General features: G+C 42.6%; 2 protein-coding genes across 13 annotated transcripts in view; one reads left to right on the forward strand and one right to left on the reverse strand.

The window, feature by feature from the left end:
• Positions 1 to 7,145, reverse strand: part of IDH1 (isocitrate dehydrogenase (NADP(+)) 1) — a 10,424-nt gene extending 3,279 nt beyond the window's left edge. The window contains exons 1-6 of one of the 2 annotated variants that reach the window (XM_015868302.2): positions 7,018 to 7,145; positions 4,981 to 5,108; positions 3,153 to 3,444; positions 1,549 to 1,654; positions 609 to 786; positions 3 to 154 (exon numbers count right to left, since the gene is read on the reverse strand). In XM_015868302.2, coding sequence (XP_015723788.1) covers positions 3 to 154; positions 609 to 786; positions 1,549 to 1,654; positions 3,153 to 3,444; positions 4,981 to 5,102 — 850 coding nt within the window. In that variant the 5' untranslated portion in view covers positions 5,103 to 5,108; positions 7,018 to 7,145. Of the gene's footprint in view, positions 1 to 2; positions 155 to 608; positions 787 to 1,548; positions 1,655 to 3,152; positions 3,445 to 4,980; positions 5,109 to 6,911; positions 6,934 to 7,017 lie in introns of those variants that run through there. The other variant, XM_015868303.2, reaches the window with a different exon arrangement.
• Positions 7,146 to 7,170: 25 nt separating this feature from the next.
• PIKFYVE (phosphoinositide kinase, FYVE-type zinc finger containing) overlaps positions 7,171 to 27,981 on the forward strand; it is a 69,806-nt gene continuing 48,995 nt past the window's right edge. For 5 of the 11 annotated variants that reach the window (XR_004308052.1, XR_004308053.1, XR_004308054.1 and 2 more), the window contains exons 1-12: positions 7,537 to 7,620; positions 8,854 to 9,035; positions 10,516 to 10,695; positions 13,082 to 13,200; positions 15,678 to 15,849; positions 16,492 to 16,699; positions 17,801 to 17,890; positions 21,055 to 21,193; positions 23,739 to 23,896; positions 24,914 to 25,025; positions 26,315 to 26,462; positions 26,938 to 27,105. Coding sequence is in view for 8 of the 11 variants with exons in the window: in XM_032445996.1 (XP_032301887.1) it covers positions 8,864 to 9,035; positions 10,516 to 10,695; positions 13,082 to 13,200; positions 15,678 to 15,849; positions 16,492 to 16,699; positions 17,801 to 17,890; positions 21,055 to 21,193; positions 23,739 to 23,896; positions 24,914 to 25,025; positions 26,315 to 26,462; positions 26,938 to 27,105 (1,666 nt within the window). In the remaining 3 variants the exon portion in view is untranslated. Of the gene's footprint in view, positions 7,447 to 7,536; positions 7,621 to 8,853; positions 9,036 to 10,515; positions 10,696 to 12,183; positions 12,297 to 13,081; positions 13,201 to 14,006; positions 14,066 to 15,677; positions 15,850 to 16,491; positions 16,700 to 17,800; positions 17,891 to 21,054; positions 21,194 to 23,738; positions 23,897 to 24,913; positions 25,026 to 26,314; positions 26,463 to 26,937; positions 27,106 to 27,981 lie in introns of those variants that run through there. The other 6 variants (XM_032445999.1, XM_015868276.2, XM_032445998.1 and 3 more) reach the window with 5 other exon arrangements.

The following is a 27,981-nucleotide window of genomic DNA, read 5'->3' on the forward strand; positions in this document are numbered from 1 at the left end:
ACCTTGTGCAACAGAGTCAGACTGCACATCCCCATCGTAGTTCTTGCAGGCCCAGACAAAGCCTCCTTCAGATTTTAGGGCCTGAGCAACCATATCATCAATGAGCCGATGTTCATACCAGATCTTCTTGGCCTCAAACTGGGACTTGTATTCTCTGGAAAGCAAAAATCAAAACACCCTGATATATATAGATTAAAATAGGATGCACAGTTTGTGCAAGTAAGAGTGCATAGCAAGGTGTATGTAGATTTAAAAAAAAAAACAACAACAAAATCCAGAAGAATTTTCATCATCTTTGCTCTTTGCTTCTTCCTCAATTGTTATAGCCAATGCAAGTCTGTTTAGAATTGTGGGAGAACCCATAAAGAATCTGCAGCTCTGTTAGCAGAGATGAACAGCATCGCCAGATGTAGCAAAGCCTTAAGTACTGTGTCCTGTGGGACAAGCAAAACTATGACAGAAAAGGTGTATAGCTCTCCTGGAGGGTGTTTGCCATTACTGCCAAGTGTCTGAATATACTGAATTAACTGCAAAAGTTCACAAGACTCTACATGTTTCTGCTGCAGACTGATGCACTGTGGTAAGAAGTACACGACCATCACAACTACCTGTCATAGATCTCTTGGAAGATGTCTTTAAAGCGGCCATCATATCTCTTCAGGATGGTATTCTTGGTGCTCATATAGAGGGGCCAGCCTTTAGACAGCGCCATTTGGAAGGAACTATGGGCAAAATCCTTGATAGACTGGTCAAGGTTGTACATTCCCATGGCTACACCTCCACAGCCTGTTAGTAGAAGAATAGACAGAATTCAATGAGGTATAATTTTGGTTAAGGATTTGCCAATCTCTTCATAGCATACTCTGGCAGGTAGGCTGGCATTACTCCCAGGTGTCTTGAAAAACTTTACATTTTCAGACTGATTCTTTCAGGGAAGGATTCACTTTGCACTACCAGCTGTAACAATCCTCTAACACATGGCTATGTAAGATGTTTTTGTTTCACAGCTAAGTACATCTTAACACCTAATACCCCTAAGAAGTTTCTACCTAATCCACATTTAAGAAGCAATATCGACAGGAGTGAACGTGTTTGAATTTCTACTAAAGGGATAAATAATAAGTGTTTTTTACTGAAGCAGCAGGCGACAGTTTGAAAGAGGAGGTTCAGTCAAAGCTAAAAAATCAGTTTGTTCATGTTATGTTCCTTGTGCCTTCAGACTTCCATTACCTCGGATTAAAAACTATTTAGATAGCAAGTTCCCCTCTGAACAGAGGGAAGAGCATGCATATCACTACTGGAGTCGTTATACAAGGAACATGACATGTGATCAGCCTAGTATGAGTACATATTTGATGTGCTGCTTTGATCCCAGGAAAGTTTCAAGAAACTTTTGGTAGTTCCCAGACAGATGAAAAAGACCCAGGCCTTCTCCATCCTTTACCTCCCAAACAGATACTGTACCATCACACAGATCTGGCTAATAATTCAGCATTGAATTAAACCAAGAAATGTCAGTTCCAAGCAAAACTTAGAAATAGTACCTACTTTCAAAGTTATGGACCAGATAGGTGACTGGTTTGCCTCCATCTGCTGGAGTGTATGTCATCTCTACTTTTCCAGGCCCAGGTACCACAAAATCAGTTGCTCTGTACTGTCAAAAAAAATTGCCATGATAATTTTATGGTAGTTTTATTTATCAGGAGAACAGAACTATGAAGAAAATCCAGGGTAGGATAAGGTACAGAGATGCATTTTACAATAAATAAATCTGTTGAATAGGCTCTGTTTACATTGGCCATACGGTCCCTGGATTATGGTACTGGAGAGGCAAGAGTAAAGCACTCAAGGGTCTGCCTGTGTCACAAATGATTATCCCCTTTCATGGGAAAATACTTGCAGATTCTTGGACTCCATCAAGTGGATGGACATATATTTTTGCAGATGCACAAGAATTTTAAAGTGCGAAGTATTCAGAGTGCTTTGTGGCTTCTGAGTAGAAAGATTTCCCCTCCCTGCCTCCAAGCCATTCATATTCACTTATCTCATGGATAAGGCTAAATCCTAGAGGATCTTAACAAAAGTCACTACTTCTACCCATTGTAGGGCAGATTGGCCTTCCAGATGTCATAAGAATTTGGTGTTCTATGAATTGTTACACATTTTCCCAACTGGCCTGAACAGTACTATTTACTGTTACATTTTCTGCCATCCTTTTTCCAAGTAGTTTCTTTCCTTTTGAGGTAATCTGTTCCTTAAAATATTCTGAAGTTACAAAAGTGTCTTGCTCATATGTCCTGTACTTTATTCCCTTTGTTTTAATCTTGTGCTTTGGCAGGGTCATAATCCTTACCCCTTAATCCACTGTTAATTATTATTTGACCTTCTCAGCTATTAAATACTACTAAAGATGCTGGACCGCATTTTTTTCCACCCCCCGCATCGATTCTTATTATTTTTCCATCCCATCCCAGCTAATCTTACAACTCTTCCTCAGTTTTGGGTTTAGTCATTTGTTTAAGCAGTCACTCATCTTGAAAGACTCTCCTCTGTCATACTTGGTTGCTCTGCAGGGCATCATCACCCAGGGAGCAGTGTATTTGTTCTCTGTTCTCTGCCCAAAGACAACTACACTGAATGCTACATGATCATTTCCCATGGCCTTGTACTACCTCCACCAATGGCAGTTTCCCTTCTTCATTCCACAGCCTGATATGTCCATTATAAACACCATGCAGGAATGCTGTCTAAACCTCAGCTGTTGATATCAAGTTTAGAAGACAGATCCAAGTTTAAAAAAGTAAGAAATACAGCAGCCACATACCAAGGCAACTTTCCTCACTTTTATAAATCACTCTTGTCCACTTTTGCTATGAACAGCATTTGAGGAGGATTCTGCAGAATTCAGGAAAATAACTTAGAGAAATGGGTTCACCCCATGCTTAGGTAAAGCAGTACCTAATCTAAGCCCAGCTCATGAAACTGCTTATACATCTGCAGTGTTTTAAGGAACAAAGGTATGAAAGAGGCTCTCCTGCTCCTTGCCAGGTGCTACACAAGTACTACTGAGTGCCTACTTCCAGGTGGGAGTCCTAGTTCAGGACAAAGACTTTTCAGATAGATAAGATAGGTAAGCACCGAAAGTGACTCACTTGATCCCCATAAGCATGACGGCCAATGACAATGGGTTTCACCCATCCAGACACCAATCGGGGTATGTTCTTGCAGATAATGGCTTCCCTGAAGACTGTTCCACCTAGGATGTTCCTAATGGTCCCATTAGGAGACTTCCACATCTGCTTCAGCTTGAACTCTTCTACTCTCTTCTCATCAGGAGTGATGGTGGCACACTTGATGCCAACGTGATATTTCTTTATGGCTTCAGCAGCTTCCACAGTCACTTTATCATTTGTAGCATCACGATGCTCAATGCCCAAGTCATAGCTGTAACAAACCCACAAACAGTCAAAATTACCCAGGGCACTGGTTCACATCCAATAGGAAAGAAATCAGACCCCATAATTCCAGCACTACCATAGCAGAAGTTATTAATCTCCCGCTCCAGCAGCATCCACACTAATAAACACACAGGCTCATATATTGATATTTCAGCTGTTGATGGGAAGGTATACAAAACACAGCTTCAGTTTATGGCTGAGCCTATTTTCCAGCACAGGACACAGTCTGTGTCTTTGCTTTCTCTTTTGATTTTCTTAGCAATGGAACTTTCTGCCTGGTTTTCTCATGGTATGGAACAGCACAACCCCCAAAGTGATTATGAGCCTTTATTCCAAGTCTCTCGTACTGAGGGTTTTTGCTTCCTTAATTTACTGAAGCGCACAAAGCAACACACCAGGCTTTGAATTGAAAACTGCTTTGACAATGGACCCACAATGCTGCTCTGGCAGCACAACTGCCAATAGCCTCCCTCAAACACTCAGAGGAAGCACGTTTCCTACACTCACTGTTTTAACAGCTTTCTGAGAGTGCCCAGCGTGGGACAGGCCTGAAGCACAGCCAGCTCTGCATGAATCTAGCCATTGTGCTGGCTCAGCTAGGGGTCTGCATTGTCTCCTCCCACCCTTCTTTGAAAATAGATGTTCTCCAGACTGCGCATATATATTGTGCTGCTGAGTTCCTGTTTGTCTGGGTTTCTACACTAGCAAGGAAAAAGCATGATGTAGGTGGCATACAAATGACTTCAAAAACAGGGTACAAGGTCAGACTTGTGGGTTTAATAACAGCAGCTACCATGGAAGTCCTCTTTCCACACAGAGGAAGAGCAACTCTGCTGGATATTTATCTAATAATTAAAGCTTAATGACTAGAAAGGAAAGGAACTGTTTGTTCTGCTTGATGAGATGGTACACACAGCTCCCCTTTGCCATACCAGCTACTAGCATTTGTTTTTCCCAGAAGGGAGTGCAGAGCACAGCCTGTGTCAAAGTTTGTGCCCTACAATGACACCTGAACCTTCTGGGCAGGTCTTCAGAGATGGCAAGAAGCTCTAGACCTGCTCAACGTTCACAGATGCTTGGCTTCAAGCCAGGGAATGGCTGAAATATCCCATACGCTTTAGGCTGAGGGAAGCTATGCAGACTGCCCAGGTACTGTAAAATGAAGATAGAAGGAAAAAACAAACAAACAAACAAAAAAACCAAAACAAACAAAAAGAAGATGACGGTGAGGGAACTTTTTATTGAGCATTCACTGTGTGGTGCTGTGATGAATCCCCAGAGGGACTACCAGGGGAGAGTTAACCACAGTACCTTCATTGTGAGCCCACATTTTTCACAGTACCTATTGAGATTGGCCTTTGAGGTAACAGCCAGGGAGTCAGCTTTGAATGTTACCAGTATAAAAAGGGCTAGCATGTAAGTGCTGGAGGAGTGATAAGACACTAAGTGAAACTTGAGCAATGCTTAATGACACATGCAAATTGCAGTACTAAATGGGCTGAATGTCATAAAGAGCAATTACCTGTGCAAATCCAGATCTACATAAGGAAAAATCAGCTTTTCTTTAATTAATTCCCAGATGACCCTTGTCATTTCATCTCCTTGCATCTCCACAACGGACCCTCCATGGATTTTTTTAGACATCTTGATCTGCAGTAAAATAAAGAACCTAAGTTAAGAACTACCAACACATATGACCAACACCTGTATTCTGCATTTTCACAACACAATTAGAGGTACTAATGATGAATACGTAACTACTTCTGATTGCTGGCACTAAGATGTGCACATCAGGGTCTTTAATAGCTTCCTTCTCCAGGGAAGAAGGAAGCAGGGACACACTGACAGTATTTTCTCCTGGCAAGCTTTACTTCTGTTGGTCAAATAAATAAATACTGGCCACATTTGTTTTCTACATGCAACAGAAGTTTCCCAAGATATTTGTTCAGCCTTAAAAAATAAAAAAAAAAAGAAAAAAAAATCTGAACTCTACCCCTCCAGTTGTACTTTGTTCCTTGACAAAAGAAAAAACAACCTCCAACCAGCCCACAATCCACTCGACTTCTCTAACACAGTGCCCTGCTTTTTTTATTATCCAGTTCCTTGGTTCTCAGCTCCAATTATGCAAGAGCTATGACTTGGCATTTTCTTCCCACCAAGACAGTCCACTTCTTGTATGGAGCTGCTGGGATAGTACAGCGAGACACCAAGCCCTTGTGTCTGAACTTACAGTCTCACGGACACTGAGCTCCATGAATGGCCTAACCTAGATGAACAGGCTCAGTGTTCAGGAACTCACAACCTTGTTTTACCCAATTTAATATGAGCGCATAGAGTTGAAAAATGAACCAGTCAGGCACTTGTATCCTACAGAAAGATAAAATCTTGTCTCATATTAGGTCTTTCCAGTTCTCAAGAGAAAATTTAACATCATTTGATCACACTGTGTTTATTTATAGTAAACTCAAGTTTATTTATACATTTTGTGCCCGCTTTCCAGGAAGATCAGTGTAAATAAGGACTGTCTCACAGTCCCACGGCTTACGCGCATGTCATTAGCCAGGAGAATCTAGTTTGGCTTTCAGTACTTGCACGGCCTGAGGAATTTTGGTCATTCATTTAAGCCACAGCCCCACCCACCATTTTTTTTTATTTTTTTTTTTTGTGGTTTGATCTTTAATTAAACAAGATCAGACAACTCTGCAGCAGTGTTGCCGTGCGGGAAGACCAAGATACACCGGGTGTGCCTCCAGTGAGATAGATCCTCCTGGAATGGTGGAACGGATGCTTCTTCAGGAGCTGACAGCACCCTGCAGGTCTCCCTGCTCACAGCCCCAACACCCTTCTCTCAGTGGCAGGGCCTGCTCACCAACAGGTGCACTGCCCTGAAGAATTCCTCTAGACGTCCTTCTTCTGTCACCTTTTCACTTCAGTTTTGTACTCTATAGAGCTGCCAAAGGTCAGCAAAGAGCCTACCAAGAACCTCCCACATTTAACCCAGGCAGTTTAAAGCTTGGGTGAATTCTAAACACTCCTTGGCTTGCAGCAAGGACTGGGAGCCAGAAGTCGCTAAGTAACTATTGCAACACCTCCCAGCGCAGCCTTACAGGAGCTCTCCGGCTCGGGCCTGCCCGCTGCGCGCCCCAGCGTCTCCCAGCCCAGCGCCCCTACTCGCACAGCGCCAATGACAGCCCACCGCAACCACACCCGAGCCCGGCCCCAGGCCGCAGCACGGAGCCGCCAGCAGCTCCGCATCGATGGCTGCGGGGCGTCACGGCACGGAGCGCAGCGAGGTTCGCCAAGGGAGGAACCCCACGACCCAGAGCGGGGCGAGGTGCGGGCACCACGCGGAGACCGAAGGCGTTCAGAGGCAGCACTAACAGAACGGGAGCGGTACAGCCGAGCGGCCACAGTTCTTCCTTACCGACACGCTAACAAAAAAAACCCACTAACGCCAACCTAGCCAGGAATCCACCCCGTAGAGAACAGCACAGAAGAGAAGAAGGACAAAGGCACAGTCAGGGCCCCGCCCGCCGCAGGCTGAGCTACGCAGCGTTACCTGCCCGCACCGCGCTCCGCCGCTCACGACACTGCAGGGCCGGGCCTGGCGCCGAGCCCTTTATGGGACCGCGCCCCCACCACCCGCCGGCCCCTCCCGAGCCGCCCTCCTCCTCCTCTTTTTCCTCCTCCTCCTCCTCTTCCTCCTCCTCCTCGTCGCCGTGGGCGGGCTGGGCTGTGGACGGGGCTGAGCGGTCCCGTAACGCGGGGTCAACCAGCGCCCTCCTGCGGCAGCCACAGTAAGTGCCGACACCCCGCCCCAGCAGCAGAGCGGTGCGCGGCGGGGACTGGGCGAGCCGGGGGAGGGAAACACGAGTCGCTGGACCCGAGGGGAACCGCGTGCTGAGGGGAGCGGCGGAACGCGGCTGGGAGCGGGAGCAGCGCCGAGCTGGAGCCGGACGGACCGAGTGCGCCCACGGGGCGGGTCCCGGTACGAGGCTGCTCCGCCCAATGGCCCCGGGCGGATGGTGGATGAGCGCGGGGCCTCGATTAGCGACGCCTCGGTCCGCTATCGGCGGGCGATTGTGCGGGGCTGGGGGCGGGGTGGGGAGAGGCGGTGCCCGCGCCTGCGGCCTGCACCCGGCCCGGGACCCGCGGGCGGCAGGTGAGCGCTGCGCGGCTCTGGGCGGTATCTGGGCCGTATCTGGGCGGTATCTGGGCCGTATCTGGGCGGCTCGCGGGGCTCCTCGGTGAGACCCTGCCTCACCCGCGGCTTCACGGAGCGCTGCCGGCCCGCTGCCCACGGGCGGCCGTCCTACAGCCGCGCTTCTGTCCTGAGCGCTGCGTCTAAACACCCGGCCGTAGGAGTCGCGGGCCAGGCGGTGCCGAGCCGTGAGCGGCCCCGGGGCCTTCGGGCACTGCGGGCAGCGGGTGTGGCGGCCTCGGCGCCCGCAGGTTCCCTCCCTGGCACGCGGCCCTGCTGGCGCTGTGCTGTGCTGTGCTGTGCTGTGCTGTGCTGTGCTGACGGGCAGCGCGTGATCGCGGCTGAAATGGCCTTAAACGCGTCACCTGCCGCCGCTCCGTGAGGAGCCGGGGCACAGGAGTTGGGTTGTGCCGCTGCCCGGTACGAGCCTCCCGCCCGGTGTGTGTGGGATCAATGCGAAGGATTGCGCGCCCTCTCCCAGCAGCTTTAGTGGGGTTGCTTCTACCACCATAGAAGCAAGCGGGTTGTTAGCACTCCCAGTGTCATGCAGAAACCGTGGGGGTTGTTAGTGGCAGTTCTGAAAACTTAAAATGTTGCAGGCAGCAAGATGGGTATATGCTGTGGGAACTGTGACTTCGTGAAGGAGCACGCATCAGTTGCCAAGCAGGAAATAGGCTGTTAAACTGTTTTGATCCTGGGCAGAGATAAAGGGGGTCAGCTGGTCACATCAGCACTCTGTGTTGTGGCTTTGTCAGATGTTTCACCCAATCTTGCTTAAGCGAAGATGAAGGAAGCAAGTGCCTTAAATTGTATGCATAGCATTACCAGGGTGGAAGATATCACGGATCAGTTGAGGCTTAAGAATACAGCGTGTGGGAAAGTATGACTCTGGGTCATATGGATGAAGGCTTTGATACACAGCAAGCGGGGTCAACAAGTCAATGACTTTCCTAACACAGCTACCCCCTTTTCCTTCCTTTAACGTAGCTACTCTTGAAAACAAGGAAGTTTGCAGGTATTAGATACAGCAGCAAATAGAATACAGCTTCTGGCCCACTGACCCGTGCTAATAGCAGATGTATGTGGTAGGTGGGTTGAACATTTCCATCAGCATTGAGACGCCTCTTTTTTCGTTGACTGAAGAGATCTGTTTCACCATCTCATGTATAATGAGTGTTGCTGAACTCTTTTCAGGGCACGTGAAATGGCAGCAGATGACAAGCGATCTCCGACACTGGATTCTACCAGTGATCTACCTCGTTCTCCTAGCAGTCCATCTCATCTCACTCACTTCAAACCCCTAACTCCTGACCAGGATGAGCCACCTTTTAAATCAGCCTACAGCTCTTTTGTAAATCTCTTCCGTTTCAGCAAGGGTGAGTACTTGGGAGAATGTGTTTACATGTATTTTGTGCTTTCTGTTTTATTAATGGCCTCTGCTGCCACATAAACCTGTGGAAACACCTCTGAACATAGGAGTATAATGTAAGACCACTGGCCAAGTGGATGGTGAGTCAATGTTTTGTGCAGGATGTTATGTCTTGCTCTTGGGTGGCATTGTAGAGCTTTGCTGTGGGAGAAGATAGCCAACATCTTGCATGTGAGCTCCACGGTTGCCTGTGAAGGTCAGAGACAAGGTCAGAGACAAGCCAGTCAACAGACAGCACAAAATGCACAATGCTTCTTATCTGGCTGTCTGAGCATCTCTTGCCTGTACTAAGTTTTCAGGGCCAAAAAACAGCAGTAGCCCTTTACCAGCTTATGTAAGTGAAATATCTGCCTACCTTTCCAAAGCAAGTTCTTATTCCATACTTCTTCCACTTCTCATCTACCTCCATACCTTTGAGCTGCAAAAAATCAGTGCATTTATAGGAAGTCCATCCTTAATTTGTATGGCTTAAGTGTTCTCTATCAAGTGTTATAAATGCTTTCTATATTAAAATGTTGTAGTTGATGCTGGCCTTTGTGCTGTGTCTATCAGGAAACACTTACATTATTGTTAGGCAAGTTCTTACAGAACTGTGTGAGTTCCTGGTTTTGTTTTCTTGAAGAATCTTGCATAAAATGGTGAAAAAATGCACCTGAGTGCATCATGCAAAAACTACCGTTGTCTTTTCTGTAGACGGCAGCCCAGTCAGCTGCTTTTGTTTAATCTGTTCATTTTCCAGCTCTATGAAGCATACTTCCTGAGGAAAAGGAGCCAAAATAGGTTTTTCCATAAGCAAGCTGACCTGTTCAGATTATTCCTAGGCAGGATGAAAAAATTGGTTGATACAAGTGCTGTTAGTTTGTACAGTAGAATATCACCTGTCCTAATTAATTGATTGAAAGGAACATAAATTTGGTCAATATTGGCTTAGTTTGTTTGTCTCTGGCAAATGTAGTTGGAGTCAGCAAAGTACTGTTCTGAATGAATGGGAAAAAAACAACTGTGAAACAGCACTCAAGATGGGTATGTAACTAGGGTCACTGAGAAACTGTCTGTGCTTGATCCTCTGATGGAGAAGAGTGGTTTGTTAAAGACTTTGTTTAAGGTGACCACAGTACTGGCTGCTAACATAACTGAAAATCTCCTCTGAGGGCAGAAGCTGATAATAAAGGGTAGCTGTTCCCTGTCAGAAATAGTTCCTGCTTGCTATTTCTTTATAAACACTTTCCACATTAGGGTTGTTTCTGGACTAGCCTGAGCCTTAACAGTCTAGTTCTGCATACTGACTTCTTTCCATGTTTTTACGGCACTTTTCACACTAAAAATTCTTCTGTTTTGTTATGTATAATAATGATCCAAATGAGGATTTTACATATTCTACAGATTTTTCTCTGTTGTATCTGAATGGTTGTTTTTTTGCTTTCCAGATGATGGCAGGCTTTCATCCCCAGCGGAGAGAGCAGAAGCAGCACAGGCTGATTCACAGGCACTGAGCAGCAGCTGGTCCAGTCCCCAGCATCCCCCCAGGGCTCAGTCTCTGAGGTCACCAGTTCCCTACAAAAAACAACTAACTGGTGAGCTACAAAGAAGATCTTCCTCAACCCTAGGTAATTTCATCTCCTTCTGCTACAAGGGTATATTGTACCAATTAGTCTGGGTTGCTTTGGAATGAGGTGAAAGGAGGTGAACAGAGGGCTCATTGTGTAGGTTGGCAGTGGAATTTTGGTATCAGGCTACACTGCTTCAGTGAGGTTGCACTTCAACCTTCACCTTTTCCAGGGTTCCAGCAAAATACCAGTTGGTGGTGGTTCTACTGTTTCAATGGCAAAATACTGGAATGGAAGAGGCTGCCAAAATATGTCCAAAGTATTGAAACAACTTGAATCTTGATAGTGAAAAAGGGCATGTTGTTCTGAGAGACTTCAGTTTATTAATTGCAATGTGCAAACTACAAAAGCTCAGTCTGAATGAGATTGCAGTTGGTATCATCAAAGGATTTTTTTCTATAAGCTGTGTAGAGCGGAATCGAAGAGGTACTTGTCTGAACCTTTGTATTTGTATCTTAGGGTCAGTTACCACGTGCTATACTAAATTTCTTGAAGGTGGAGTGAGAGTTGAACATGATTTCATAAAGTCCTTTTCTTCATATGCACTTCTGTGTAAGGCACCGTTTTGTCAGACTGCCCCTCTGCTGGTGTCTGTCATGCAGCAACAAAATGAAATGGAGTATTGGTGAGAAGGTTCAGCCTCTACTGCCATACCACCAGCATCCACCCCTGATATTATAGACCAACGTAATAAAATAGGAGGCACTGTTTTCAGAGCAGCCTTTGCAAAATATACAATATTGTCAATATAGAGATGATTCTGTGATAATATAGAGGTAACAAAACGTTTCAATTTAAAATAATTTTCTTAAAACATTAAACAAAGAAGGGAGAAACAAAACCATAAAAACTAGTGGGATATTTGACCTTGTTTTTGTGAAACTAACACACCAGTTGGGTTCAGTAGCAGCAATCACAGTTCTTAGTGAGGTCTCAAGGTGTTCAGCAGAGATTTTTGATGAAATTTTACTTTACACCTGTAAAGTGTGATTGTGAAGTGAGGGATATTTTTCTCTGCTAAGACAGGAATTATCAAAGTTTGATAAAGAGTCATGTTCAGATTTTTTGAGTTGAATACCTGATTGGACACGCCTGCTCTAGACTAATGTGCTGCATCCTTCACTGGAATTCCAGCTGAAGAACTGGAGCTGCTTTTATAGGTTCCTGAAAAAGTCACTTTAATCACCCTAGAAAAACTTGTTTCTGTTAGAAATGCTTATTTGGCTTTGAAATAAATTCCACTGGATTTAAGTACTCAGGTCTCTTTAAAATGATCTGTTGTGTATTTTGTGCTGTATAGAGTTCGTTGCATGCACATATGACTTACTTAATTAGCTAAACATATCTACCGGGAACCTGAAGTGAAGGTATGGAATCCTGCAGTTTTAGTCACATTACTGTAAGGGTTTTGATCTCTGGCACACAGAGGCACAGCTGAGTTCTCACCGCAGCGCAACAGTTAACAGCCTTCTGCTGGTGCTGTCTGCATTCCTGCTGACATCAGTGCTCTCTAAAGCTGTAAACAAAAAGCAGCCATGTCTGTTTTTCCTGTACTGAGGGAATCAGATTAAAATGCTGTCGGATGGAGAGCGGCAAAGCTGGTAAGAAACTTTATTCAGAGAAATGGTCTGTGTAGAATGGTAACTGTAATGTGCTGGTTAAATACAGCACTATCTGCAGGTCCTTTTTGGAGAAAAGGACCCAGTTTGTAACTAGTACAGCAGTGATTCAAAGCAATCTACCATTTACACAGAGAAGAAATTAACTGTATTACGTTTTTATTCAGTAGTTTCTTTACTGTAGTTAAATAAGAATGCCTGCACAAGTTCTCAGCAGCTTGGCTTTTTTTTTTAATCTTTAATTTTTTTTTAAAGTGTCTGTCTTCTGAATAAATTTTATTTCGAGTTACTGAATGTAACAGAAACTGTGCTGTGCAGTTTTTAGACTTGTTGTAGTCATTTGTAAGTAAGCTAAACTTAAGCTGTTGACTCATACCAGTCCTAGTAGGAAGGTAACAATTGTTACAGTTATTTTGTGAGTATTAATATCCTAGAGGGCATTCTAAAGCAAGACTTCACTGCTTTCTAAAGGGATATTAAAAGGTTCATGTACTAAACTGAAAATCACTTCTGTGAAAGATGCTTTAGTTCTCAGAATTTAAATGAGTTTGTGTAAACAATTAGAGAATAGTATTTAAAAAACCAAAGTAAGCTGCCAGACATCAAAAGCTCATTTTGGAGGAGTGTAAGGGCAAGAAATGATGCACACTGTAGCTTTGTAAAGTGCATATTTTTGCAAACATTTTTTTCTCCAATAGGGTTTCATGTTGTGGTGTAAATGTGGATGTGCCATGGAATAAGTGTTATTACTCTCCCTTCCTTTGCAGACAATCGAAGGAAAGTGGAACCTCCTCTTGGAGGTCATGATCCTCGAACAGCGGTTCAGTTAAGAAGCCTCAGCACTGTCTTGAAGCGCCTCAAAGAAATCATGGAAGGGAAGAGCCAGGTACTTTTGAAGGGTTTGTTTGTCAAAGCATCAAGAAACTGAGCTGTGTACTGAGCTCCTTGTTCTTCGTTTTTTTTTTTCTGTATCGTGAAGACTTTTTTTCAGATGTTTGAAGGATGAGTGAATGAACTCAGAACTCATTGTGTGAGTGCATGGGAAATAATTTAAATTGATGATGGCTTTTGACATGTCAGAGGTCTGTAATTGTTCATTTTTTTGAACCTAGACTAGATGTTCTCATTTAACACTACTTCCCATTTCTCTATTACCTTATCTAATATTACCTGACTATTTTCTTCCTTGAAGTCACTGCTTGGGAAGGAGGAACACATTGCCTGTCATAAAAAGTAAAGAGGGTTCTAGGGATGAATTTAATCTGTTTACTGTGGTAATGAATGTTCAGCAATATTCAATTGAAGGTCTTGTTCTGTTAACCATTTTAATTCAACTGACAGTGGTCTGGTGTTTGCTATTAATGTGATGCTTTTGCTTCCCTCTGCTGTTTTGGATGAAGCCTTTAATGTCAAGAGAAGAAACCACAACTATTTATAAGTCACGATATAAATAGATGTGTCTGAGAACACAAGGCATGAACAGGCAAAAGTATATTTAATTAAGCTAGAAAAAGGCTTTTGTCTCAATAACTTTTGCTGCTGGACTTTGAGTAAACTCACTTAAGTGCCATTCTGCTTGTAAAAGAAACTTTGCTTTGATGGAGTGATGTTTTTGGGGGTGAAACTGAAGCTTTTCATTGCAGTTAGCAGGACATCAAGTATGACCCTTGCTTATTTTTCAACTTTTGACAGATTATGAAGGCCTTGGAAATTTTATCTTTGAGATGATTGGGAAATTAGTGTTCAAACAGGTAGGATGCAGCAGTAAACTAATAAGTCCAGATCTTTTTCTGGAAGTGGTCTTTCAGTTGTTAGCATACTGACATGTACAAAGGCTGATGCCTTTCTGCCCCTGCATGCAAACACATCTTGCTTGAGTCACTTCAGACAAGTTTTGTCCCACTATGGAGTTGGCTTAGTTCTAGGGGAGACTGCGTTACTATTGTAGAAGGCATGTGTTACATCCTGAAAGTTACTCAGATTAATAGGTTACTGTTCTGAATCCTGCCTTGGAGGTTGTTCTTGCTATGAGTGTTGATTTCAAGCTGATCAAAGCAAATAGCTTAGAAGATGTTTCTAGTTTCCTTCTTCCATACTTCTCCCAAAATACAGAGAAATCAGCAATGCCTGAGTTTTTTAACAACCAGCCTTAAGTAAATGTGACAGAAGCAATGTGGTCGAGGCAGTGGATAGGGGTGCTGGAGGTTTTGTGTGTGGATAGAATGTTCTATGGATAGAACAGCCATTCTGTCCACGTGGTAGAACTGAAGACTTTGCTCATCCTGCAGAGCCACAGCAAAAACTGCCTTATTCATGTTTAAGTTGTCTAGATTGTCTTGAACAGTTTTGACCTTTTTCTGTACAAGATCTCTTGGATAAATACATCATGAAATTGTCATCTTGGTCAGATCAGCTTTTCTGTGCTTATTCTTTGTTTGTTTTAAGAAAATTCATGCCTTTCTTTTTCTTCTGAAGAAAAACCCTGTGTATTCAGTTCCTCCAAAGGGCTCATTGCCAGAACTGAACTCTAGCAAAGAATGATTCACAGTCAGAGCTGTCATGTGACCATTTGCAGTTGCCTCCATCCATGGTGACTGTAGCTGACGTGCTCAGAATTATAGTTGATAGATTTGTCTTACTTTGTTTATAGCTACATTAGCACATGGAGGTTTCACTTCTTTGTTTTCAAGCCTTAAAAACTGAGACCCAACTGTGGCTGCACCCCTGCTATGTAATCAGTATATGACATTATCTGGTGAATGTGTATTCTGCAATTACCCTGGAGTTTTGAAGCTGTATCAGACTTGGAGTCAGGTTTAACAACTGTTTACTAAAGAGTTTGGCAATGTAATAGAACTTAATAGTTTTGTCCTTTATCATTTCAGAAGGCATCCTAGTGTTAGCTATTGAAATGATCTCGCATTGCAAATTCCTGGTAGCTTAATTTACCTCTGAAAAACTGAATCTCAGCTGATACTAAGCTGTGTTGGTGGGGGACCTACTGTGCAATGAGCAAATGAAAAGGGAGAGGCAATCAATGCTTTGTTGCTTCTTGACTGATATGTACAGCTCGTGGTTTTTGTTTTGTTTTTCATCTTCTGGTTTCCATCCATGTTGAGTCAAGAAGGCAAAGGCTTGTTAGATGTAATCTCACAGTTAAGAACTGTCTTAGTCTTGTGGCTTGCTGTGAATCTGTGTGAAAAATAACTTCTGTGCACGTGTGCATTTATACCCAAGGATGTGTACGCACAAATGTGAAAAGGTGATTTATTCTTTAATGTGCACAGCCTACAAAGCAGTCTTTAATCTAAACATGTTTTTTATTGTTTACAAAAATGTTTTCTATGTTGCCTTGCATTGTAGGACAGTGACTTGAAGCAGTACTGGATGCCTGACAGCCAGTGCAAAGAGTGCTATGACTGTAGTGAGAAATTCACCACCTTCCGTCGGAGGCACCACTGTCGACTTTGTGGGCAGATCTTCTGCAGTAGATGCTGCAATCAAGAAATCCCAGGAAAATTCATGGGCTACACAGGTAGGATTTATTCACTGAGAAGCAGACCATTCTCTGTGTGCTCAATTCTGTACTGTTGCCTTTCAGATTCTGACATCTCCTAGATATGCTGTACAGGTCTCTAACAGGCTCAGAGTTGATCTTAAGGGGAGACAAGACTGAATTCAGCCTTTTCTCACATGTTGTTAGTTATGCTATGTCTGCTTATTTGTACCAACGCTGTGATAACAAAACAAATATGGGCAATATGTAGTGAGGATATTCACCCCAGAAAGTGGGCCGTGTGTTCTAAATGGAGGACAAGGGAAACTCTTTCAAATGCTAATCAACAAACTCTAGATGTCTCCTGATGAAAATTCATACTGTCAGACATCGTCTTGTATGTCACATCATACTATTTGTTGTATCTCTTTCTCTTACTCTCCTAACCAATCTCTCTCCAACTTATCATGTGTTAGGCATCATTTGACTTGGAGTAGTTCCCCTGGTATATAATTATCTGGGGTTTTGCTGTTTAAAAGAATAAGAGAACTAGACTTTAACATGCAAAGATGTTTTGAAACAGGAAATCCTTCTTTTTCTCACCACTGCATACCTGATCCTAAAGGAACAGTGTACTCTTTGTTCCTGTTCACTTAGACTGTCTGGTTCCTCTATTTGTAGGGGATCTTCGAGCCTGTACTTACTGCCGCAAAATAGCCTTAAGCTACGCACACTCCACAGATAGCAATTCCATTGGAGAAGATTTAAATGCTCTGTCAGATTCTGCATGTTCAGTGTCAGTGTTGGATCCTGGTGAACCTCGCACTCCAGTTGGGAGCCGTAAGGCCAGCCGCAACATCTTTCTGGAGGAGGATCTAGCCTGGCAAAGGTAAGGTGGAGGGGTTTTTGTTGAGCTCTGGTGTCTTAACTGTGTTTTCAGGCTGTCACATGCTGAGGTAAAAGCTGCTGGTTTAAGAACATGTAGAATTAGTGCAAGATTCTAATCCTGTGCTTGGTTTTCACATTCTTCTCATCAAATTGAAATATGGAAACTTTTCTAGTGAAGTTTTAAGTTATTTGATATTATGTGATTTCTGTATGTGAAGTAGTTTTTGTCAGAAGAAAACCTGGGAATTCTCTTCTCAAAATACTGTATATAGAATGAGGCCATCTCCTCCTGCCATGTGTGACAAAGAAATGAGAAAGGTATTTAGGAGGGTGCTGCTGTATTTGCTTGTCTGATGCTACTCTATTCTTTGAACAGATGGAACAAAGAAGCATGCCTTCCTACTTCAACTAACTTGAAGTGTTGTGTCCTTTAAAAGTCAAGGAGTAGAGTATTCTGGGCAAGGACAGCAAATCAGATAAAGTTGTATTGTGTACATTTTCTCATTAAGACCATTTATTGTGTTGGTGACATATCTACATCCCAGAGCACAACCAGTACAGTTGTTGTAGATGGGAGTGTAGTGACTTGTATCTCATAGTTATGCAAGTATGAATTAATGTTTTAGGTGTTTGTGCATCTGCTCTCCTTCCTTCTGGACTGAAGGGAAACAGGGCAAAGGTGACAGTGTTAAACAATTACAGAAGCTTTTCTGCATCTTGATCTGAGCTATTTAGTAGTAGGTATAGATATCATTGTTTGTGTTGCAAAGATGATGTGTTGGAAATAGTGCTTTGCAGGTGGAGGCATTGCCCGTGAATAACAAGTAATAAAAGGGGGAGAAACTTGTATGAATATAGAGGAAGAGAGAAGATCGTTATAAGAAGTGAGGGATGAGCAGAACATGAGCCTGAGAGTAGAAGTCTTAAGTGCTGTCTCCCTGATTTCATTGGCCTACATATGGGAAACTATTTTCCTATTATCTCATTCATTTAATTATTGTGGATGTGAAGGTAATGTTATGCTGAACTGTACTTTAATTGGAACTGTTTTATGTTAGTGTTGGGTCTCTCAAAATCTGTAACACACCCCTTTCTCCTACAGTTTGATTCATCCAGACTCTTCAACTACAACTCTGTCTGCACGCCTTGGGTCTGTCCAGGAGGATGCAGGGAAGTCTCCAGCTAGGAATAGGTAAACTAATCCTATCTACGTATTTCCTGTTCTGGATGCACTCATTGCATGCTCCTCACTGTAAAGTCTGTATTTTGCATTTTGTTTTTACTAAGCATGCTATTTCATGTCTAAAATGAGACTGAAAAACCACTTAGGTACATGTTCCTGCTAATAAGTGTACTACTTTGAGGAACTTGTTTGCTACTGAGTAATTCAAATGGAGGTAGTGGCAAAGAGGAAATGAAAGAAAGGGGATGGCTAAGGAAGGGGTAGTTCCAGGCAGCTGAACAAAAGGGGGTAGCAAAGACGTGGTACTGGGAGGCAAAGTCTGAGGATAAGGAGTGTTTTTTTCTTTCTGTTGTTTTTCTTTTGTATTGTTTCCCACCCCTCAGTCCCTCCACTGATCTATTAAATATAATCTTGTTAAAGTTACCTGTTTTTCTTAGGCCAGAGTCTCATTGTAGATCTTTATGCAGCACAATGATGGAATGATTTTGAAATGTTTATTGAGAGCTTTAGTAAAACTTGTGAATTCTTGAGCTTAATCCCATTAAATAGTCTGGTATGAGAAGAAGAAGTAATTTCTACTTCACAGTGCTTCTGCTGTGTTTCTAGTTAAATATTTTCTTTGTGGTTAAATTGGGGAAATAAAGATGAGGCAAAGATATGAGGAGCAAAGCAAAGATGATACAAATTTCAGTATTGGAGACAGGAGACATTCATCAACTTGTTTGCATTGGTGTTCCATGAATACAGAAAGTGAAATGGTTTGGAGGGTTCTAGCAGGGACAGCAAAGACTTGGGAACTCAGCTGGGAAGGATGTTGGATGTGCCTTTCAGGGAATGGACTACTTCGTGTCTTTATCTTCTGTGTGATGGGGACAGTTAGGAGGAAGCGAGCACTGTACTGCTGAGGGGTGAAGATCTCACCTAGGGGGAATAAAATGTGGTGAATAAAGGAGGACAGGGTGTCAGTACTGGGCAAACATGACAAGGAGTCCAGAGTTAAAAGTTCAGTGGTGAATATATGCAGTGACATCAAGAGACCTTGAAGATGTTGTTCTGCTTTTTGTGTGAGTTGACATTGCCTACTTTGAAAGTTTTTGGTGTGTGTTCTCACGTGCAGTGGGAGCAGGATTCTAAGCTGGTTCTGACAGGCCCAAACTGCTAGTTCAAGTTAACTCTCTCTGCCTATTTGTGAACTCGCTGTGGTGTTTAGCCCTCTGGGCTTGCATTTAAGGAGTAATGATCAGATATAACTCACCTCTGCCAAAACTCTGAGCATGTAGGAGCGAAGCTGTGGGCTTTTATTTAAAGACTGTTTCTGTCACAGGATATTGTATTCACAGGAGGTCATCTTAGGGCTAAGCAATACTAGCTTTTAGATCTTTTGAGAGCAGCTTTTGGTATTTGAGGCAAGATGGACCATTTTTCTTTCTAGATGACAGATAACAAAGATAATGCAGACTGGTTGCATCTAGATGCAATTAACAGAAGTTACCTTCTGTTATTGGTCTTCTCTGTGGATGAGAGATGTATGATACTGTTTCCCAAATTAAAAAGGGAGGAAGTGCATCAGTTAAATGTTGCAGAGGATTAAAACTTTTCTGCAGGTACTTTTAAAGGATAGGGGGTTTCATTGCAACATCTCCCTCTGTTTTTAGACTAGCCAAATACATTTGAGTTCTGGATATCATTGGTGTTGATAAGGATGCAGATATGAAATGTAGTGTGACTATTCTAGCTCTTGCTTAATATCCTTTTACATAAATTAAAATTCCCTGCTGCTTGCAGACAGGTAGCACAGCAAAAGCAGCTCTTGTGAAACAACTTCACTGTGGGCTTTACTGCCAATCTTGTATTCCACATAAGAATGCTTTTTTGTAAAACTGCATTATTCTGCCTGGCTGATTTATCAATTCTAGCTCTTCACAACTTACAGCATCTGATCAGTAGGAGACTGGCAGAGTTCTAACTTGCTTTTAATGCATGTTAAATGGTTTGCTATCATACCTTAGTGTATACAGATACTATGCCGAGGTACTTCCTTTTTGATTGTGCATAAATGACTAAAATGGACTCCTGATCAAGAAAAAGAGCAGGAAAAAGTAGTGGTTTTGTGCCTATAGTACTTTTAATTCCTACTTCCTTGCAGTAATTCAGCTTTAGTTTTTTGCACTTGGGATTAACTCCCATCATCCATTGAGAATTCTAGGGAAAAGTCAGTTAATAGAGCTTGCTAATTGGTTATCTGAGTTTCATTCCAAAGTGTAAGAGCTGGCAATAGTTCTCACCACTGAGGCTGCTGCAAACCATTTAGATCAGCGCAGCATTGAAATTATGATCTTCCCTGTTGTTGTGTGCACTCCTTACAGCACTGTTAGTGTTACTAGCTTATACTGCATATATGCAGCTGCTATGAAAAGAGTTTGTATGCTGTTTATTCAGAGGCTTAATCTAGCTGTGCAGTACTGAAGCAGAATTATTTGGAAAATGTACTTGCATCTGTAGCTTTGCAATGATTATTGCAAAATAGTATGTTAGTAGTGGAGTAACTAGCCTGGATTTCCTAATAGGGCTGAGGTCAGCTGAATGCTCTATATCACAATACAAGGGAAACTGGCCAACTGGAGAGACCTCCAAGTGCAGCAGACTGATTAACTTTTAAAATTCTTTCAATTGCAAACTGGACAACACCATGGAAGTGTATGTATTTCAGAGATATGATGAGGAGAAATCCTGAATGGTTCAAGGGTAGGGAGGATCTCAGTGTCCAGAAACGAGTATCCTGGTACTAACTGTCCTTGTTGCCATCTCCCTTGCTTCCATAGTGCTGGACCTTTTAATTATCCAGCATCTCATGCCTTTCTTATTCTATTCAAATGCAGGCATATAAGAATTGCTATGTGAACTTAGCTTGAACTGCCTTCTACAAAGAATTTTATAAAAGTTTTCATTTCACTTAGATGTTCCACCCCAATACACTTTCGTCCTGGGCATCCTTTCTTCTCCTTTGACTGGGAGGGAAAATGGGGGGCTTTAGTCAATAAGTCTGTATTGAGGAATATGAACAGCACCAAAGACTTAAGTTCTTCCTTAGCATGGCACAAGATTACTGTCTGCTCTGCTGAAGCACTACATGATGAACACTTACAATTCCATCCTTCTCTCCTGCACTCCAGATCAGCCAGCATCACAAACCTGTCGCTGGATCGGTCGGGTTCACCGATGGTGCCTTCCTATGAGACATCTGTCAGTCCCCAGGCCAGTCGCACACATATGAAGGCAGAGACCAGCGAGGATGAGCGTAAAATCCTTCTGGTACCTTTCAGGCTTCTATTTGTCTTGCTCTGTGAAAGCAGTGAATTTTGGCTTCCTTGTATCATGCAGTGGGAGTATCTTGCTGCCTTTCAAGGATCATATTTGAGTATTCTTGCCTAGACTGCTTCTCCAGGTGGTACAGGGATGGGAAATATTGACACTGCTTTGGACTCTTCTGTCTTCCTGAAATCATGTGTGGTATTTGCATAAATATATATAGACTTTTAGTCTCAGGAAATTTGTTACTCTGTGGAGTTAGTGTATGCTAGATCTGTATGTATGCCTTGCCACAGTTGCAGTTGTAACCAAGTGATCTGATCCTGTCTTTTTTCAAGTTAAGATTTTCCCCTTATGCTACTTAAAGTGGAACTCTAAATGGCTATTTCAAAATGTTTCTCTGATGAATGAGTTAAAGCTGCTGCAGCTTATTGGACCAAAACATAACCTGACCCCACCCCTTGTTTGCAGGATAAATGTTAATTTCTTTTGAAAGACTGTGACGTACTTTTTCAAGGAAAAATCGATGTATAACTGAATGTTCTCTGTAGTTTTGTTATCCTGTTCTTGCTGACTGGAGTGTTGTAGTAGCAGTTACTGTGCAGCGTTAAGTAGAAAATGGTGTTTCCTTTTGTGGTGGAGAGAGAGAGATTTCCAACAACTGAGGTAAAACCAACTGGAGGAAAGGGGAGTGCTTTTCACATTCAGAGACTGAAAATTACATTGCCATATTTAAAGTCAGGAATGTTACCTTTTATATTGTCAGGTATTTGCCTGATGTCAGCAAGATGTGATTAAATCAAAGCACTCTAGTTCCTGCTTGGTTGTACAGCTCTGTAAATGGATAATCATCTGAGAGAGAAGCATTTTTAAGGCATGTCTTTACACCTCCCTACCCCATGCATGATAGTGCAGAAACAGTAAAATCTAAGACACTGTGAATGCAAGTTGGAGAAGGATGGTCAAGTCCCAGTACACTTCAGCTTCATGTTTAAATTTTTGGTCTGTTTTCTTCTTTGAGGAAGAAGGGACTTGTTAGTATAACTTCTGTTCGTGTAAGTACAGAAAATGCAGTGTTACTGTAGGTTTTGCAGTGAGTTTCCACTGTTTGTTTTTTGTTTTCAGTACGTGGGGCTGACTGTATCAGCATGTAATTGAAAAGTTGACATACTGCATTCAGAAGACTCATGAGCTTTGCTTAGGAAACAGAGTAGGGGGAGATGCACATACACAGAGTAAACGCTTCTCTGAATTAGAGGTAAAAATCCTTGAGCCGAAAAAGTGTACTGTGTTTTGTCAGTTTGTTCAGTTTCCTGAACTCTCCATGTGAGTTAAAGCAAAAATACAAGGCAGATAAACTGTTGAATTGCCACTTGCATCAAATCTTATGGTCCCATGGTGTGTTCAGTAGCAGACCTATTTGTCATTATACCTGGTGTGGCAATGGAGCTGCTGACATTGGTGCTAGGATGGTGCCCAGGGCAGAAAGTGTGCTGAAGTTAATAGCAGAAAGGCAGCCCAGTAACAGAAGCAGAATAAAACTCTTAGATCTCAGAGCATCCTTGGGAAAGTAGAATGAAGTGGACCTGGCAATTAACTGGAAAGCTGAAACTGGTTAAAAGTTACACTAAGGTTCTTGCTGCAAAAAGGTGGGATGCATGAAGTGTTTGAAAAAGTGAGCTGCAGTGGCTCTTCTCCATTCCTTGCTGTGTTCTGTCACTCTCAATAATCCCAGGTTATTTTCCAGGTTGTTCCAACTCAGCAACAATAGATTATGCTGTGCCAAACCTAGGTGCATGTGGGAGAGCAAAAGGGCCTAGGTGGCAAGCTGACATGAGTTTGGATGGGGCATAACCAAAGCGAGATTTGACATGTGTGCTTAGCAAGCCTTGAAATAAGAAATAAGGGCATAGGCTGAAGTGTTCCAAGTGTTGGGAAGAAAATACTTGGATCTTCTAAGAGGGTTGACTAAGTTGGGCAAGGGACACCCCTTTTTTTGTTTATTGGCTGAAGCTAGCAATGTCTAATGTGTGTGTGTGTGTGTGTATACATATAATATAAATAGGATATATATATATATATATATATTCTGTACTAGACACTACAAAAGAGAATCTTCAGGAAGAAAGGATTGTCAGAACTTGAACGTGACTGTGTATTGCATTGTCAAGTACTTGCTTTATTTGGACTGGCAAATGAACTGGGGTGCTTCATAAAACCTGAGATGAGCAAAGAATGTGTAGGAAAAAAACCCACTTCCAAAGGATGACTTTTCCTTGATCTTATACACAGCACCTGAGTTTGAGACTAAGGTGCAAGGGAGCAGTAGTGAGGGGCATAAGTATCTTGTGGGTGGTAGAAAATCTTGCTCTATTAAAACCGTAAGCCCCTTGTTTTGCACCTTCGTTAAAGTTAAGCAGAACAGCTATTTTTGTGCCTGTTTGTAGAGGGTACTTGATTGAAAGTCTGATTTGAGGACTCAGGCTGATGGTCTTGAAGCCAGTGCTTAGATCAGACTACTAAGTAACTTATGTATCTCCCTGTCCAGGACTCAGTCCAGCTGAAAGATCTATGGAAGAAAATCTGCCATCACAATAGTGGGATGGAGTTCCAAGACCATCGCTACTGGCTGCGGACACATCCCAACTGCATTGTGGGAAAAGAGCTGGTGAACTGGCTCATCAGAAATGGGCACATAACCACGAGGTAAGGTAACCATAATGCTTTAGCATGACAGGTGTCTTCTAACTCTCTTGCAGAAGGTTGTGAGTTTCAGCTAACGTAGGGTAACTTTGATTCCAGAGAGAAAACCCTTTGCAAGAAATAAATAAATAAGGGTATCGGAAATTTGATTATTTGCTGTCTGCGAGTATGATTCTGATTCCCCGTGGTCTCCCAGAAAAGGGCATAGGGGCAGGCTGGTTCAGGAGCTGGTGTGGGAGGCAGTGTATAGGACAGTTATCATTCACTTGGGCAGAGAACAGTGATTGTATTGCAAAGGCTCTCCTAATTTTATTTTCTTTAGAGCTGTGTGCTTCATTTTGGTAAACAGAATGCGGTTTCCACGGTCACCAAGCCTCATGCATTTTGGATATCTGTTTGCAAAGGTTCCTGCTTTGTAGTATAGAGGTGTGTTCTCACAGCTTCACAAAGGAGTTTTTGGCACACAAAGCATTTCCTTGTTGATAAGAGTGGGTAAAAAATCATTTCAATCTTTTCCTGCTTAGAAGAAAGCAGACTGCTGAATTCACTGATAATCCCAAAGGATGAGTCTGCCCTTGGGGTCACAGATCAGTACTAGTGTTTGATAGCTAAATTTTTGGTGGAACTGGTTGACTCTATAAATAAGTATAAAGAATCAGATGTGTTTCACTGTGCAAGAGGGAGATAAAACTAAGATTGCTTTCGTATTTACAGAACCAGTGTCCTTACTTAGCAGAGATATTCAATTTGTGTAACTCTAACTAAAGATACTGGAGGACTGCAAGCAGTATGTCTTGTCCATTGGACATCTAAGTTTTAGAGCCCTGGCAGTCTCTTCATCTAACCCCATACCTGAATTACACACTACCCCTCCACAATATTTTAAGAAGTGTCTAGTTAAGTATGGGAGTGGAACGTAGAGGAGTGAAAAATCATAGCAAATAACATTTTCCTCTTGTCCCATGTTTGTACCATAAACCATGTAAAAACAGAAAACTGTCTCTGCTCTCATGCTTCCAGGGTCCAAGCCATTGCAATAGGACAAGCACTAGTTGATGGACGCTGGTTAGATTGTGTCAGTCATCATGATCAACTCTTCAGAGACGAGTATGCCCTGTACCGACCATTGCAGGTAAAAGGGTGAACCTGACTCAAGTGAGGAGTAGGACTGTTACGATTCTTACTGCTTGTGGCTGCTCACTAGAATATTTTAATGTTATTATCACTGCAGCCATTGTGTGTTTTCTAAATAAGCTCTCCTGTATAAAGAACTGGAGTCTGCACCTTTTTTGCTAGTGGCCAAGAGCCTGCGGAAGTTACATTTGCTCAGGAAGCTTTGGAGCTTTGTCTTGTGTTGGGTGAATTGCTGCATTTAGTACTGTCTACAGAAAAGGATCTCCATTTCATGCCAGTACCTTTCATGATGGGCATCTTCCAGAGGCCTTATAATTCCACAGTCCGTTCTTTTGACAACTGTGCTGTATATAATGTGCGTAGTTTAGAGTCTGTTTTGCAATTACCGGTACTGAGCTTTAAACATTTCCAAAGTATGAGTATTTTGGATATGCTATGTTTGAACATAAGATAACCTTATGATCTCTAGTGATGGCAGCAGTAAGGAATTTAGTATCATAACCATGTGATGCAAGACTTGGAGGGAGTCTCTGTCCAGCTTTCCAGATAGGGCTAGTGGAAAGAAAGTCAGGAAACCACTGACCAGATATGCTATCCTACCGTATTTCATTGCAATTAAGCTTGCACTTATTTATGAGTTTTCCATGTTCTTTAGCTTCTCACAAGGGAGAATGGCTCAGCTGTCTCATGAACATCGGCTAGAAAGCTTACAGCCATTAGCTGCATGTTTTCATTGTGTTTCAGCTACTGGCCACAGTATTTCAGTTCACTAGTAAAGCGCAAACTGTAGAGCCTGATTTGTGAGTGTAGCTTGGAGTTGCTCTGTTTCGTCAGCCTCAGAATTGCTCCAGTGGTTTAGACTTAGTCTGCATCAAAAGCTGCCTGAATATGAGCACAGGATACGGCCATCATCTGCTTCTGTTGGAGATAACAAGTGTTTAAAACTGCTTCCCTCAGTACGGTTACGGAAAATGTGCAGCAGAATGGAACTTGTCCTTTAGTGTCACTTAGCCACAACATATATGGAAGTATGGAGGAAGCATAAACTAAGCACTATGAGAAGTGAAAAGAAATGCTTGTTTCTTTTTCCACACAGTTCCTATTTTGTGCTGGGGGAGTGGTTTGTATGGCTAATTCATCTCAGTGCACTGAGTGTATCCTCTGAATTTCAAAATGCCTGATTTGTGTTTGTGACAGGCTGCTTTCTAAGGCTGCTTAATAAACATGCTGAAATAAGCAGAGCTGCCTTCTAACACCTTTTTTTTTTTTTTTTTTTTTGCTTACTAGAGCACAGAGTTTTCGGAAACCCCCTCTCCAGACAGCGACTCTGTGAACTCTGTAGAGGGGCACTCAGAGCCATCCTGGTTCAAAGACATCAAATTTGATGACAGTGACACAGAGCAGATTGCTGATGAAGGAGAAGATAACTTGACCAGTGAGTTTCAGCAGGTCTTGCTCTCAATCTGTCTTCTTTCCTGTTATCTCTAGTCCTTCATGACACAGCAGTTTAACCATGTCTTGCTTTACCTGTGTGTACGTGTGCATGGGGCTGTGAGGATATAAGCAAACAGTACCTAGCTAGTCCTCCTGTGTCTTCTAATGGTACAGTATTTTGTTTTCATTGGAACTGATAAAGCTTCATACTTGTAGTGGACGAAAAGCATGTAAATTGCCTTCTCTTTCTCAGACAGACTTCTGCTCGACTTTGGTCCTATAGTAATGCACTAAAGAATGCTGACTCAATGTCAGGACGCACAGATCAAGATAAGAACTGTGAAAATACTGTTTTCCTGTAGTATTTCACACTGGTCTTTATGTATTAAAGACAATTTTTCTCCTCTCCAATACCCTCATTATACCCATTTGAACCCTTCTCCTCCCTGTATCTTCCCCCTTACCAACACTAAAAGACTCCGCCAGCCCTAGCAAGCGCACTTCAGTCAGCAGCTTCCAGTCCACAATGGACAGTGATTCAGCCGCCTCCATCAGCCTGAACGTGGAGATGGACAACGTGAACTTCCATATCAAGAAGCACTCCAAGTACCCACATGTGCCCCCTCACCCTGCCGACCAAAAAGGTATGAGGTAGTCACCAGCTGGAGTTGCACATGATGGAGAGCTAGGTCCTAATAGCACTGACCTGTTTGGACGCTACTTGAGTAGCTGTCTTACAGAGGGGGACATGCAATATCTAGCTGGCAATCGCTTGCAGTTTTGATATTCATGCCTCTGAAGAGGCTCAGTAGCCCCACTGAACCAACTTCTCTGCAGCGTGTGTAACTTCCTCTGTGACTTTCTCTTTTCAGTTGAAACGAGGTGTCCTGCTGTTTGCGCATAGTAAAGCATACCTACACACACAGTTTCTGCCTAAATGAGGTGAAAAAGTAGTCCATGAATAAATTGGTTTAGTACTCACCTTTCCCAGTTAGAGGTGAAACTGAAAAAAAGCAAGCAGAAGAACAATGAACAAAATTAACTTTATGAGCTTTCTACTGGTTTCTAATCCGACCTTAAGTTTATGTTTGACAGAAAAATAATCATACCGATGTGCGGTATGGCCTAATTTAATCTATGTATGTTACACATAATTGGGACTTTTAGTGAATTCGTCCTTTCTTGAAGTTTTAACAGAGCCCTTCCATTGGCATGGCTCAGTATACAAGATTTACATGTATTCTTACATGTGAATTGCATACTCTGAAACTGAAAAGAAGGGGGGGCGGTGGGGAGGACAGGCGACCAGTGATTTCCAAAGTACATTAGATAACAGAGGGAGAGTAAGGCAAATTAGAGGGAGCATTTGTCATTACCTACTGAAACTATTACTTGCTAAAAATGTCTACAGAAACAAATCTGTATGCTTTCTTCCCCTCACCTCAAAGAGTAGAGCAAGTTTGAAATTCAAGCTTGACTGTGGTTTGCTATAAACCACAGCGAAGGTTATCAGCACTACT

The sequence above is a fragment of the Coturnix japonica genome, chromosome 7 (genome assembly GCF_001577835.2).
Source record: "Coturnix japonica isolate 7356 chromosome 7, Coturnix japonica 2.1, whole genome shotgun sequence".
Classification (NCBI taxonomy): domain Eukaryota; kingdom Metazoa; phylum Chordata; class Aves; order Galliformes; family Phasianidae; genus Coturnix; species Coturnix japonica.